This window comes from Molothrus ater, chromosome 21 (genome assembly GCF_012460135.2).
Source record: "Molothrus ater isolate BHLD 08-10-18 breed brown headed cowbird chromosome 21, BPBGC_Mater_1.1, whole genome shotgun sequence".
Lineage (NCBI taxonomy): Eukaryota > Metazoa > Chordata > Aves > Passeriformes > Icteridae > Molothrus > Molothrus ater.
Window position 1 is genome coordinate 10,074,407 of NC_050498.2, and position 15,676 is coordinate 10,090,082.

Genomic DNA, 15,676 nt, shown 5'->3' on the forward strand with positions numbered 1-15,676 from the left:
GCTGGTCCAGTAATGAAGGGGCTGGGACAGCAGACAGTGACAAACACTGACAGAGCAGCTCCCAAGTGCTCCACAAACTCTGCAGCCAGGTGACCCCACACTGAGGGTCCAGGCACAGCTTGGGGATGGTTCCTCCTGTTCTGTGCCTCCTTTCTGACCTCTGGCACGTCCCACAGCACTTACGCAGCAACTCTCATCTTTCAACACCCATTCTGTCCTCCAAAACTTCCTTTTTCACACCTAAAGCCCAGATTTTCTTGCTGAATGTCCCAAAAGACTCTCCACAAAATCCAGTTTCCTAAGCTGTTGACTGACACCTCTGTACCTGTACAGTGAGCAACAATTCCCACGTGGTGCCAGGTTCAAACACTATTTCTGCTGATTTGTAAACCAGTTTTCCCTTCGTAAGCCTTCCCAGACCAGCTGAGTTGAGCACAAGGTGAATTTCTTGCACTTCAAATGCTCCTGACAACTTCCAGAATTGAAAAGTAGATACCCAGGAGATAAAAATCTGGTTTATGCCTTACACTGCCACCTAAACCAGACCCCACTGATGCCCAGGCCCTGGGGAAAGAAGCAATTCCCAGCAGTAAGAGCACCAAACAGGTCCCACACCACAAAACCTCTCAGCAAAATTTAACCAGTCCCTCCAGTGACTCAAGTTATTCTAACACCAGTAAGAAGCCAAAAGAAATCACCATACTACAGAGGAAATACAAAGGTTTCACTGATAATTGCACTTTAGAACAGAAAGGGAACACAAGAACCACTGAAACACAAGGAAATCTCTGTCAGTGTGGCTCCCTGAGCTCAGCCAGGTACCCAGGGACACTCAGAGCCCCAGGGTCCCTCTCAATGCCACGGGCACAGCCTGGGTTTGCAGCCAGATTTTCAAATAAATACTTGAACGCTTCACTTTGCCAGGGTGTGGGCATCAAATGCCTGCCTGAGGTCCAAATGAGAAGGCCAGAGCCCCCTGGGTGTCCCCTGGCCTCGCAGCAGGAATGCCACCCTGCTCCAGGCCCTTTTTACTTACATGGAATCTCTGATCCACCTCATAGTTGACCTGTTTCCTGAAGTCCTTACAAACGAAACATACACACATAGGAAGAAAAAAAAAAAAAGCAGAAGAGAGCTAGCAATTAGGATTAAAATCAAAAATCAATTAATTCAAGAATACAAGAGGCGTCAAGATTGCTTACAATTGTAAATTAATTCTCTTAAAGCGAATTCATGAAAACCATCTCAAGCTTTAGAGGACAAAAACAGTGAGGAGAGAACTAAATACAGTAAAATACAGCATTTAATCTGGGGGGAAAGCATGTCAGATGCCAATGGTACAATGAGCTAGAAACCAGGGAGGTGTGAGCATCAGGAGAGACGTGGAAATACCTTTTGTGCTACAAGGAACGTCAGCCTGCGAATGCCATGCTCAATCAGGACTGATTTCTGCAAAAACAAGGGTGCAAACAGTGACTGGAGTGCAGAAAAAGAACAGATCAAAACAGGCTGGAGCCCTCTGTGAAGTGAAAAAGCTCTGCAGGTCCCTCTGAGTCCCTGCTCCCCTTCAGCCTCCCCGGAGCGAGGATTTCCCACCTGCTGCTGCTTCAGCAGCACAAACGCCCAAATCCCTCCCCGCTGGGCAGGGAAGGGACTGAGTCACAGAGCAGTGAGCTCAGGCTGAGCCCGGCCAGGCAGGAATGCAGCAGAGTCACTCCCAAATCGTGCAGGAAACATCCTTGCTCATCTGCCAGGATTGCCTTCCGAAGGGAGCACGGCGCAGACGGCGTAAGGTCACGGAAGATGATGGAAAATGAGTTTTAAAGGAGCTAACCCATGGAAGATGTGGCTGATGGCTGCCTTTGGCACAGTGTGCTCAGTCCAAAGCACACACCCAGGCTCTCGGCCTGGAGAAGGCTTTGGGGGGGCTCATTGTGACCTCCCAGTCCTTTAAGGGCATTAAAATAGAAGGGAGAGGGACTTTTAGCATGGGCAGAGAGGAACATGACAAGAATTAGAGGGACGAGGGTTAGATGGGATGTCAGGCAGGGCCTTGAGATCCCTTCCAACCCAAACCATCCCGAGGCTCCAGGATTCCACATTGCAAAGGTGACACAAGCCAGATGTCAGTGATTTTTTAAGCAGATCACAGGATATCCATGCTGGCTGCCTCTCCCTCACAGTCCCCTCTCAGAGGAGTGCTGCCATCGGGACTTGCCACAGCACTGATCCTCTGAAGCGCTAAGATCTCGTAATTCTCTTCTTTTTCAAACTTTCCTCCTTCCTCCTCCCTCTTCCAATTTAAAAGCAAGGAACACAAGAAGGAACAACAGCTCAGCTCAAGCAGGAGCAAACCAGCCCCTCTCTGCACAGACTGTGATGTTTTACTAAGGTTAAGCCCTTTGGAAATGAGCAGCAGTGACTATATTCATGGCAAGAGGAAGAAAATAACTTTAATAATGCCATGATTTAAAAAGCAAAAATTGTTATTGCTTTTAAAATTCCACAAGTGGCAGACAATAACAGCAGAGCAACAGGATTCTGATTACATGGTAATAATGTGGGTCTCCCAGCAAGGCCACAGCTATTAGAGAGCGATTAGCCATCAGCACCTGGAGAAACTCCATTTCCACTGACTGCCTCAATCTCCTCCACAAGTCATTTACAAGTATATGATCCTAATTTCTATTAAAAAAACCACACACAACATGCTGGGACTGGAAGATTATTTGGACAATTTGGATCAACCTATTTGATAGTTTAATGTGGTTTTAGATTTTTTTTTTTTTGTAATATATTTTATTTCTTTCTTTTTATCCCCTCCCATAAAACGCCTGGAGCATGATCAAGCAGATGAAAAGCAGAACTAGCTTTAATTCTTGGATTTGATTGTTTTCCTTGTTTAAAGAGACAGGAGGCTGCTGAAGCCATGTGGATGCCAGCCCCATTTTGGAACCCCTGATTTCTGCAGGGTGTGTTCCCACGTCCCACACTCAGAAGCTGGAGGTGCAATGAGCTTTCAGTGCTCCCAAACCAGTGCAGCTCCACGATCCCGGCTCCTGGTGGGATTTTCAGCCCCACAAACCACTGGAGTTCTTCATACCACAGAAAAGCAGGTGCAGGCAGAGCCCAGAGTGGACACAAGGAGGCTGTTCCCAGCCCAGGCTGTCCCACAGCTGACCCAGCACTGACATTTGGGACTCCTGAAGTGCATCCCACACTAAGAAAGGTGCAACAGAACATGCCAAATAATTCCTCCTCGTGCCAGGAATGTTGTGTAAGGCGGATGCTCCAGCACCCTAACAAGGGCAATAAACCTAAATTTCATTAAGACTGTGGTGATACACAAACACAGGACATTTTAATGTCATTGTACATGGTTCTGTTGCTCACACAACAACTTTATCACCAGGGAGAGGGACAGAACGCCTTTTTCAGAGCATGTGGAGACAGTTACTGAAGATTCACTGATGTGTTTAAAACCTTCCAAGTCTTTCATCCCATCAAAAATTAAAGTGAAGAAGTCCTGACCTGACAGATTAGAATGAGAAACAACGACCTGGTGCCGTCAGGAAGGTGCAGCTACACCCAAAGCAATGGGAAGGCTCCAGAGGGGATAAATTGAGGCCGTAACTGCAGCATGTTTGCTTTGAAACCAAACCAAACCACCCCAACCCTAGGGAGCACAGAGTTAGAGTTTCCCCAGGCTGTCCTGCAATTCCCAGAGGGGCAGAGGCGCTCACCTTGCTCTGGGTGAACTCCCTGAACATGGCAGCCAGGCCGTCGTCGTCCACGTCGCCGTCGGTTTTGATGGCCACGTTGAGGATGTGGATGGGCTCCTCCCGGGCACTCTGCAAGGACAGGGGAGGGTCCCCATGGAGCAGGAATTAACAGGGAGCACCTCAGAACAGGCTCCCTAAACCCAGCTTTAGAGATGCTCTGGGGGAAAGGGCCTCAGCAGAGCGCCAGGGAAAACTCTGAGGGAAATCCTTGACCAGCCTCAGAAATCTGCAATTTCACACAAGTCAACGTCCACAAACATCAAACAGGAGCCTCCTTGGGAGAATTCAAGGATGAGACAGGGCACAGAGTCAGGGCCTCTCTTTACCAGATGCAGCACAAGGACACTAGAGGACTTTGGCATCAAGGAAAGTAATTAAATTAATCAAAGTGTAGGGGCAAAACAGTGTGAGTTTCCATACCTACAACAACATGAAATGATGTGGAAACATCAATTCCATTTGAGCTCCAAGAAATTACAAATTCAGCCTCCAGGAGCCTGTGATTAACTGGGAAAAACTGAGACTGGACAGGAAATTACCTTGGTGAGGTGAAGGGGAAGCAGAGAGAGGGATCTGAGGACATTAAGGTTGACAGTAATATTCTGGAAAAGGCTACAGTGCTTCCACACATCAGGATCAATGGATCAGAGGAAAACAAAGCCCTGTTCTGGACACAGGCTGTATTCCAGCAGAGCTTCCCACTCTTGTGGAGCAGCTACCCGTGTCTAAGGGAAACTGGACTTCCATCCCTATGGATTAGGGACCACCTGCCTCCTCTGCACCTGTTCCCACATCTCTGAACAAACTGAGCAGCTCCACTCAGCTTTTCCTCCCAAAAACAGTTCCAAGAGGCAGAACAGAGGGAAGAGTCGAGATTTAAGGGGATTGGGAAGGGTGTAAGACAGGAAACACAGCAAGTCAGATGGAGGACAAAGACAGCTGAAGATGCAGTTCAACATCCTGGTGCAGAGAGAGGGTCTGGAGACTTAATGGTGGGTTTAAACTCTGTTATGGTGCTGTGGATCCAGGAATTGTGCTGATGCTAAAAGCCATAAACTAAATTTACATGGAGAGCAAGAGCTGAGCTGTAGCTTTAGAGCAGAGCTGGAAGCGGCCGCCCACGCCGAGTCCCCTGCTGTGGAACAAGCAGGCAAATCACAGCCATAAATACACAAGGCTCCCAACTCCTGCTCCCAGCACTCAGCCAGGGAGGAGCATCCAGCCTCAGAGTACCTTCCAGAAAGAAAAACAACCCCTACCTTGTCCTCATCATAGAGGGAAGCGTGGCCGGCCTCGGGGAACGTGGGGCTCTGAGGGGGAGAGTCGCAGAAGCATCCCATGACTTCATCAAAGATCCTGGAACACAGAGGAAGGAGCAGTGACCACCACACCACTGCAGCACACAGAGCACCCAGCACTGACCCCTCCAGTCCTGGCAGGACAGGGCTCCTTCCCCTGCTGGGCTCAAAGATCACGAGGCAATTCCTCAAACCAGCGTCTGCACTGTCCAGCATTGGTCTGAGACCTCCTGGGTGCAGGCTGAGGGCTCTGCTGGGGGTTTGCCTGTCCCAAAAGGTTGGAAGCACAAAGAACTACCCCCCACACACATCCACAGAGCATCAGGAGCCACCAGCACATTCCCAACCAGCAGAACCCAGGATGCTGATCCCTCTGTGTGCACAGCGCTCCTCCTGCAGCCTGGGCCACACGCAGGGATCCAAGCAGGGAAACATGCCCAGGACTGTGGGAATCTACAGAATCAGAGGGTTTTGGGAAAGCTGCAAAAGGCAGGCCTTAGATACAGTCGAACTGTGATTAGAGCTAAGCAGCAGCCATGAGATTGGTCAGCAGAAAAAATTATTTAAACTGTAGAAAGGCAAAGACAAATAGAACAATGGTCTGTGTATTAACGCTTGTCTAGAATAACTCTCTAAGCTACAGAAAAGTTTATCTAGCAAGATATTAGGAAGGTTAAAGCTTAATAATGGAGCTCTGTGCATTGTGCTTTAAGGCTTACAAGTAGGTATTGTATTTGAAACAAGCAAGCATTGTTTCAACCAAAGGTCCGAGTGCTTATGGTGATTGGATAGAACTACTGTCAATGTGCTTTTGCTTTGTGGGATTGGTCAAGAAACTTATAAACTAAGTTGTAACATTAAGTTCTTTGTCTGCTGCCTGGGATGTGAGCTGCTGGCATCTTCCCATTGCCATAACCATGTAATGAGACTGATGCTGGAAAATCAAACAGCTCGAGGCACGTTCCACAGCAGCCCCGTCCCGTTTGTGATCTGTAAATAGCCCCCCTGCCGGCATCAAGGACCAGCCTAAACCTGACTCTAGACCTGGCAAAGCCTTTCCCCAGCTCTGCCAGGGCCCAGGTGGGGCGGTGGCCACAGAAGCAAGGCCCAGAGTGGGCACCCACCTGACGAAGTCCTCGAAGGTGCGGAAGGAGACCATGCCGCCCATGCGCTGGCACGGCGGCGTGAAGGAGTTGTCCAGCAGCACATCGCTGACACTGGCCACGTGAGCCATCCCATAGTGGTTGAGGTTGGAGGAGAAGGACATCCTGAAGAGCAAGGCAGCAAGAGCACAGGTCAGCAGGGGCACAGCACTGGCAGCAGGTTTGGGCAGCGCCCCGAGCACCTGGAGCGCAGCTGGGTGTGACCGTGTTCACAGGGGTTGTAGGGTGAGGGAGGAGATGAGAATGTTGACTCCGTGTTTCAGAAGGCTTGATTTACTATTTTATGATATATATTACATTAAAACCATACTAAAAGAATAGAAGAAAGGATTTCATCAGAAGGCTGGCTAAGAATAGAATAAGAAGGAATGATAACAAAGGTTTGTAGCTCGGGCTCTCTGTCCGAGCCAGCTGGGCTGTGATTGGCCACTAATTAGAAACAACTAACATGGGCCAATCAAACATCTACTTGTTGCATTCCACAGCAGCAGATAACCATTGCTTACATTTTGTTCTTGAGGCTTCTCAGCTTCTCAGGAGTAAAAATCTTAAGGAAAGGATTTTTCATAAAAGATGTCTGCGACAGCTGGGCAATCCCTGCTGGGTTGTTCAGCCTGTCCAGAGCCCCTGCCATGCCTCTGGTGCCAGCCTCCCTGTATGGGCAATCCCTGCTGGGTTCTTCAGCCTGTCCAGAGCCCTGCCATGCCTCTGGTGCCACCCTACCTGGATGTTATGTCAGTGACAGGAACACCCAGAGTTAGCAAATAATGCTATAACCCCTTAAAACAGGTATTTCTCGAGATGACAGGAGAATTCTGACTGAACTTTTCTCCTATTTCTCCTCTTGTCTTTATGTGTTGCTTTACAGGTGGAACATGATTCAAGCAGCAGCAATTCTGAGATTTGACACGTGAAGGATTCAGTACATTTTTACAAAGGATGTATTAACTTATTGATTCCATGATTTTTCTGATCCTACCACAATTTTCACTCCTCAAATGCAGCATGGTACAGTGGCTTGTCCAAAATTCTCTGCTGAGTCTTACCCTCTCATTCCCACCCTCCCTGTTCAACAGCTGGATGTGGCACTCAGTGCTCTGGGCTGGGGGTGGCAAGGTGGGGATCAGGCACAGGTTGGGCTCCATGGTCATGAAGGTCTTTCCCAACCTCACTGATTCTGTGATTTTTATGTTTTTTTAAAGATTCACGGTGCCACAGAGTCGAGACTGGCAGAGGAAGCTTCTCCCACAGGAAAAAGCACAAAATGAGATTGGACTTTCGTCTGGTGACCACAGCTGGGCTCTGCCTTCTCTGCAATAATTATCACCAATTTCTGAGCTGTACTGCAGGCTCAGTTCAGACTGCCTTCCAGAGCTGCCTGCAAGGTGGTGACACTCCTGAAGAGACCCAAGCAGGGAGCTGGCCCTGGCACCTCACTTGCTCTCCCTGGGCTTGGGGACACGTTAATTTTGCTGCCAAAATTGGAGGAGATGGGGGAAGAAAGTCAGGGAACGGATTCCTCAGCAGCCCTGGAGCCTCAGAGCTGTGAGTGCAGGGGCTGCTCACTGTGTGGGAAAGCAGGACCTGACCTGGCTGAGCTTTGCTGGGATCTCCTCCTTCCCACACACCAAACCCACTGTGATCCAGCCCCGAGTACAGTGCCAACAAGTCTGAAGTATCACAGGGTGATTAATGGCTCTCCATGCCTAAAGTCACTCTCTGTTTCTGCAATTTATCTCTGATTAAGAGCCGTGAGACTTCCGAGCCCATTTTTACTATTTTTCCCTAAATAGGCTTGTAAGCAGTAATAAATAATAGGGATTCAGGTCTTGAAAGAGGGGAATTTTTCAGGACATGCCTTGGTGTACACTCTTACAACTCATACAAAAACTATCACAGAACAGGAGCTGAACAAAAAGACAGCAGACATTTTTCATGTATTATTTAAAACAAGAAATACTTTTCAACTGAGACACGGGAGGAAAAATTAGTGTCCAAACCACAACAAAACATGCTGTCAGCTGTTTGAGATGTAGATTCATCTGTGGTGTGAGGGAGGTGAAACAGCCCTGACAAATTCCAAGCCATGCACAAGGAACCAGGGTGGGCTGGGAGGAGCTGCCTGGGGTCACTGGCCAGAGGGCCAATCCTCTGGGACCCAAACCTGGGAATTCAGTGCCAAAAAACACCCTAGGGCAGCGCTCTGCTGTGTAACACACTGCAGAGGAGCTGAGTCACCCAGCAAATTTAATTCCAGAGATTGCTGCATGCAAAGTTTTGGGTGTTTGTTTTTTTTTTAAAGAAAAGCTGAAAACATGTTTTAGACAAAGGGAGAGGAAAAGGGGAGGTAAAAGAAGAGTTATGGTTGAGTTTTTCCCAAGTAAAGAGAAGGGCACTACAACAAAACATGCTAAAACATTCAGGGTTAGGCTCCTTTCTAGTGTGGATTTGGAATTTGAGAAGATGATGGGTACTGTACCTGTTCAGTGTGGGGATGTTCCCTCTGAAATCAAACAAGCACAGTTAATCAGACCGGTTAGTGAAAGCCATCACGCAGAACCATCATCAAACAACCAGCAACACCTTCCCAAGGGACTGTCCCAAGTCAGGGAGAGCTGCCTGCCACCTCCCTGACCCACCAGGGCACAGCCAGGCCATGCAAACAACGCAATTTCCCAGGAAAACACCTGGCACGTGCCAGGGACCCACAGTCCTGCCCACCTTCCATGGTCCCCTCCAAGCCCAGAGCGAGGGCCTGCACTCCCTGACAGAGCAGCAAACAGCAGAGATGCAAAATAAAGAAATAAATAAATAAATAAATAAAAATAAATCAGCATCTCACACAGGAAAATTGCAACAGGTTCAGGAAAAGCAGCCAAATGCTCAGTGCCAAAGCTCCAGGCTGAGCAGCAGCCCACGCACAGGCAGGGACAAAGAAACACACAGCACCATGGAACACTGGGGATTCTCAGCACTCAGGGCTAAACAGAACAGCCTGGAGGATAATAGAACAACCTGAAGGCTAAAAAGAACAACCTGGAGGCTAAAAGAACAACCTGGAGGCTAAAAACAACAACCTGGAGACTAAAATAAAAACCTGTGGGCTAAAAGAACAACCTGAGGCTCATAAGAAGAGCCTGAGGCTCAAAAGAAGAGCCTGAGGCTAAAACAACGACCTGCAGGCTAATTTGAGGAGAACTTTCCCAATTCTTTTCTAACAGCAGCCCAGCTCTCCCCTGTTTGTTGCAGCCCAGGGATGCACACGGGGCAGAGGAGTCAGGGCACATTTTCACAGCCCAGCCCAGCCCAGCCCAGAGCAGGAACAGCCAGGAGAGTGCTCCGTGCAGGATGGAAAAATGGCTGGGATCTGGCATGCAAAGTAACCCAGATTAAATTTAGAAAAAGCTCCTTGCACACAGGGGGCTTGTGCAAAGGGGTTAGCAAGAACTGAAAGATGGAAAGGAAAGCTTTGAGGAACGTGTGATGGACATTCACCCCCTTCCCTCCAGGAGATGAAACCACAAACTCCTGTGACAGCCTGGCCCATGGGCAGGACCCCAAGTGCTGGGTGAGCAGTGTGTCCATCCCATGGTCACTGCTCAGCTCACCCTGCCCTGTCCCAGACTGGTTTGGTGACAGCAGAGTCACCTCCACTGCAAGGGGATGTGCTGGGTGCATCACTGAGAAAAAAAAAAGTCCCATTGTCTCCTTAAACCATATGGGGAAAAATACCTAAAACCATACCTGTTATAAGTACCACAGAGTAGTATTTAAGTATTAAGTATTTATTAAGTAGTATTTAAATTAGTATTTATATTAGTATTTATTAGTATATGTTAGTATGTTAGCATATACTAGTATATTTATTAGTATTTGTTATTACAATATTTGTATTAGTATTTAAATTTAAATTATTTAAATTAGGTAGTATTAAGTAGTATTTAAATATGAAGTATTTAATTTTGGGGGATGGTGGGGACGGACCCTGTGCTGCAGAGCCTGTGGTCAGGACAGAACTGGCCTCCAGCCCTCAGGGGGCTGGGGACTATTTTTTAAGCTTGGCAAGGAGCTGGAAAGCTGCATGTGATCCACTTGAGTTGGAAAAAATAGTCTGGAGAGGACTGGCAGTTCCTACCCCCAGCAGGAACCCGCCCGTGGCCGTCCCTGGAAGGCTTTCAGCAAAGAGAGGGACAGGAAAGCAGCAGAACAAATGTTCAGCTCAGCCTCGAGAGGGGCACCCTGGTGCTCTGGGAGCTTCTCCTGCCCCTCCACACGAGCTGCAGAGGCTCAGGCAGGAGAGGAGGGGAGGGAAACAACACAGGGAGGATGGGCTGGAACTGAGAGAGGGCAGGTTCAAAGGGTGTCAGGGAGAAATCCCTCCCAAATCAGCTGTGGCTGCCCCTGGATGCTGGAAATGTCCAGGCTGGATGGGGCTGGAGCAGCCTTGTGACCGTGCTCACAGGGGTCTGAGGATGGGGGAAGAGATGAGGATCTGACTCTGTGTTTCTGAAGGCTTGATTTATTATTTTATGATATATATTAGATTAAAACTATACTAAAAGAATAGAAGAAAGGATTTCATCAGAATGCTGGCTAAGAATAGAATAGAAAGAATGATAACAAAGGCTCTGTCTCACACTCTGTCCGAGCCAGCTGGGCTGTGATTGGCCATTAATGACAAACAACCACACGAGACCAATCCCAGCTGCACCTGTTGCATTCCACAGCAGCAGATAACCATTGTTTGCATTGTGTTCCTGAAGCCTCTCAGCTTCTCAGGAGGTAAACTCCTAAAGAAAGGATTTTGCATGACAAGATGCCTGCGACGCACCCTGGCCCAGTGGAAAGCGGAATAAAAGATCTCCAAGGTCCTTTCCAGCCCAAGCCATCCCCTGGTTCTGTGCCAGGGCCACCTCAGAGCCCCCAGCAGCAGCAGGGCAGGGCCAGGCTCACAGCCTGTCCTCCAGACCCTCCTCTGATCCCTGCTCAGCTCCCAGGATGGCCTGGAAATGTTCCTGACCTGCTCTGCAGCCCCCCTGGCCCCACTGCTCCTGCACCCCCTGAATTCAGCTCCCCGTGCCCCCTCCTCCCTTTTTCCCCTTTTTCTGTGAGGAACAGGAGCTGCCCCATGGCCATGCAGGGCTCAGCTGTGGGCAAAGCTCTGAAATGAGGCAGCAAAGCAGAACCAGCCCAGGCTGGCTCAATACCCCACTTGTAGTTATTATTAACAGCAGTACCACAGGAGAAGGAGCAATTCCACAGGCTCTGGCCAGTGCCATTCCTCCTATGTTTCCTCATTTCTGCAGAAGATCTAACCAGAAGGCAGTGAAACATGCCTCCAACCATACATTTTGATTGGCTTTTCCCTCTCCCTCTTTCTTCCCTCATTCTTCTGCTCCCTCTGTGATTCAGCCGAGCTGAATCTGCTACACAAGTCCAATTTGCATAAAATTATCCTCGTTCCATTCAGTTTGCTGCCCCTTGCACAGCCCCTTCTTTGCTCTGCTGGAAGATTTTGCCCTTTTCTGAGGCAGGCAAGCCAAGGGAACAGCAGCACATTACTGCTGCCTGCTGCCTAATTAACATCAAACCCCAGCACGGAGCTGCAGGGATTTCCAGGTGTCCTGGAACCATCCTTCCCTCCTCCCTTCCCTAAAAACCACCCCCACGACCAGGAGGGGACCTCAGGCTGCCTGACAGCCCCTGAGTGACCCCTCTGGGGCTCCAGGTAGGGTCAGAGCCCACAGCAGCACGGCTGGGCCACTCCTGGCATCCAAAGATTGATGCCAGAGGCTGTTCCAGCAAACAGTCCACAGAAAATGCTGTCACTCTGTCAGAAATTCACATTTTGTGAGTAGATCATTGTAAAATGACAGCAGGGAAAAAAAAATCTCTGCACGCTGCTCTAAATGTGAGTGTGGGGTTCTTAAAAAAGCCCTTTTTGGGGACCAGGGATATTTCACCTGGCTTTTGGGATATCTCACCTGGCTTTTGGGATATGTCACCTGGCTTTTTGGATATCTAACCTGGCCTTCGGGATATCTAACCTGGCCTTTGGGATATCTAACCTGGCCTTTGGGATATCTAACCTGGCCTTTGGGATATCTCACCTGGCTTTCTGGATATTTCACCTGGCTTTTGGGATATCTAACCTGGCTTTTGGAATACCTAACCTGGCTTTTGGGATACCTAAGCTGGCTTTTGGGATATCTAACCTGGCCTTTGGGATATGTCACCTGGCTTTTGGGATATCTCACCTGGCTTTTGGGATATCTCACCTGGCTTTTGGGATGCCTAACCTGGCTTTCGGCCTCCCAAACGGTTCCTACCTGTAAGCTAAGGAAGAGGCTGACAAAAAGGAACAACCAAAATTGCCCACAGGTGATAAAACATCAGGAGACAGCAAAGGACAGACCATGCACCACTCTCAGGCCTTGAAGTCACCAAGGTGGGCCATGAGCAAACACCCACAGGCACAGAGGGAGGAGATTCCAGGCCAGACCAAGCACAGGACAGCTGGGACATTTACACTGATGGAAGTACCCCGGGAGGGGGCTCTGAGCAGCCTGGGCTGGGGGAAGCTCCCTGTCCTCTGCAGGAGTGGGGTCAGATGAGCTTTAAGGTCCTCCCACCCCAGGCCATTCTGTGCTGATGCTGAGGAAATGCAGAGCAGCTCCTGCCCGGGCTTCATTTCCATGGGAGCAGCATGGAAACCAGGCTGCAGCCCCAGGAGGGAACCCAGCCCAGCCAAGGCTGCATTTCTGCCTCTGCACCCCCTGGTTGGGAGTGCGCACAGAGGCAGCCAGGCTGTGCTGCTGGCAGCTCCTCTGGAGCCCCCAGAGCCACACCAGGCTCACACCAACTTCATCTGCACTGCCACACCCTCCTCACCTCCTGCTTCCACTGCTCATCCTGACCCGAGGTTCCCCACTGGTACTTTTTGGTTTCTTAAGATTTTTCTAAGCCTTCTGATGTTGACATTCTTGTAGTGAACTTTCTCACACACTTTCTGGAAATAACTCGTTGTTTTGTATTCTTTTATAGAAGAAGAGAAAGTTGATGGACTGTTGGTTTGTTTAGCGTAACTGGAGAGGCAGCACTGTCACCCTCTGATCCACTGTCACCCTTAGAAAGCTATAAACGTTGGAGTCAGAAAATAAACTTCTCTTTTTCTTCACCTCGAGAACAGCAGTGTGAGCTTGTGTTCCTTCGTGTCCTACAGTGACACCCCAGGACACCCCAAGGCAGCTGGGGATGCTCCAAGGGGCAGAGGGAAGGGCTCAGTGCCCAGAGGGGCTGGCAAGGCAAGGCTGAGCCAGCAGGGACCAAAACCAGGCTGGTTTTTTATTTCAGTTCCCTCTGGGGCTCACAAAGCACAAGGCAGAGCCCTGGGCTATCCAAAAATCCACACCCCAAAATCAGAATATTCCAGCACCTCAAAACCAGAATATTCCAGCACCCCAAAATCAGAATATTCCAGCACCCCAAAATCAGAATATTCCAAAACCCCAAAATCAGAATATTCCAGCACCCCAAAATCAGAATATTCCAGCACCTCAAAACCAGAATATTCCAGCACCTCAAAATCAGAATATTCCAGCACCTCAAAACCAGAATATTCCAGCACCCCAAAACCAGAATATTCCAGCACCTCAAAATCAGAATATTCCAGCAGCCCAAAACCAGAATATTCCAGCACCTCAAAATCAGAATATTCCAACACCCCAAAACCAGAATACTCCAGCGCCCCAAAATCAGAATATTCCAGCACCCCAAAATCAGAATATTCCAGCACCTCAAAATCAGAATATTCAAGTGCCTCAAAATCAGAATATTCCAGCACCCCAAAATCAGAATATTCCAGCACCTCAAAACCAGAATATTCCAGCAGCCCAAAACCAGAATATTCCAGCACCTCTAAGCCTCCTTGTCAGCTCCTGCCCCAGCCTGTGACACAGGGGACACACCCAGGCCTGAGACCAACAGGGATGTGTTTGGTGGGAGCACATTTAGCTCTGAGCTCTGCCCTGCTGACCCTGCAGCACATCTGCTCCAGGGGAAGGGGCACCAAGGGCAGCCGGGCAGCCTGGCTGGGAGCTGGGGATGCTCTGGGAGGAGCAGGGCAGGCCCCAGGAGCTGCCTGCAGCACACAATGGCCCAGCTTCATTTAAACCTGGCAGCTGCAGACATAAGAAAGGCTGCTGGGAAGCAGGAGAGGAGAGGGGATTAGAAAGGAACACTTTTGTTGAGAAAGCACTGTAATTCCCTCTCCTGGAATGTTCCTTTGAACAGAAGATTGGAGGGTAAGATGAGGCAGGGCCTGCTCCACGAGCACCTCAGCAAAGCCTGTCAGGCTCTGTCACCTGGGCTGGGTGCTCACAAAGGCACCTGAGCCCTCTGAGCAGCCAGCTCTGCCCCTGTGCCTGGGCAGCAGGGCTGGAACAGCACCCAGAGCACCCAGAGCACCCAGAGCACCCACAGCACCCAGAGCAGGGCTGGAACAGCACCCACAGCACCCAGAGCAGGGCTGGAACAGCACCCACAGCACCCAGAGCAGGGCTGGAACAGCACCCACAGCACCCTGAGCAGGGCTGGAACAGCACATACAACACCCACAGCCCAGAGCAGGGCTGGAACAGCACCCAGAGCACCCACAGCAGGGCTGGAACAGCACCCAGAGCACCCACAGCACCTAGAGCAGGGCTGGCACAGCACCCACAGCAGGGCTGGAACAGCACCCACAGCACCCAGAGCAGGGCTGGCACAGCACCCAGAGCCCAGAGCAGGGCTGGAACAGCACATACAACACCCACAGCACCCAGAGCCGGGCTCACACAGCACCCACAGCCCAGAGCAGGGCTCCTTTTCTCCTCCCAGCCTGTGCCAGGAGCCTGGCAGCCTGCAGGGCAGCCCATGGCCAGGCAAAGCTGGCACCTTGCAGCCTGTGACACCCCAGACACGCCCTGGATCCACCCCTCCAGACTGGATTTCTGCAGGGACAGGGCTGCCAAGCCCCCTGTGCTGCCAGATGGGGGCCCTGCACTCTTCATCTGCCTGCACTGGGCACAGGGGTGCTGATGGCCCCACTAAGCCCTCTGGGGCTCCCATTAAAAGCTCTTTTTCTCTCCCTGTGACTTCCCCTTGCTGCTCCTGCATGAGGATGTTTGCTGTTCATTTGAACAAATAATTCCCCAAACAGTTTCTGCCCACAGAAGCCACCAGGAGCAGGTTGCACTTGTGTGACTTTGTCAGCAGATTTAAGAGCTTTTCTGTCCTCTCTGCTTCCCTGTGGGCAGCTGATGGCAATCCTGCCATGGCCAAAAGCACAGAGCCTGAGCTGTGATCAGGCAGCTCACAGGGACTGACTGGGATTGCTTCTGCCACAATTAAGTAAAAGCATAGCAGGGTTAAATACCAATAATGAAGAATTTAA

The 15,676-nt window shown here is 49.9% G+C and overlaps 1 protein-coding gene across 3 annotated transcripts in view; it reads right to left on the bottom strand.

Moving 5' to 3' along the window:
* ACACA (acetyl-CoA carboxylase alpha) overlaps positions 1-15,676 on the bottom strand; it is a 106,086-nt gene that overhangs the window by 50,661 nt on the left and 39,749 nt on the right. For 2 of the 3 annotated variants that reach the window (XM_036394909.2, XM_036394908.2), the window contains 6 exons: positions 8,723-8,746; positions 6,205-6,348; positions 5,042-5,138; positions 3,744-3,851; positions 1,393-1,449; positions 1,037-1,081 (listed from right to left, as the gene is read on the bottom strand). In XM_036394909.2, coding sequence (XP_036250802.1) covers positions 1,037-1,081; positions 1,393-1,449; positions 3,744-3,851; positions 5,042-5,138; positions 6,205-6,348; positions 8,723-8,746 — 475 coding nt within the window. The remainder of the gene's footprint in view (positions 1-1,036; positions 1,082-1,392; positions 1,450-3,743; positions 3,852-5,041; positions 5,139-6,204; positions 6,349-8,722; positions 8,747-15,676) is intronic. The other variant, XM_054517007.1, reaches the window with a different exon arrangement.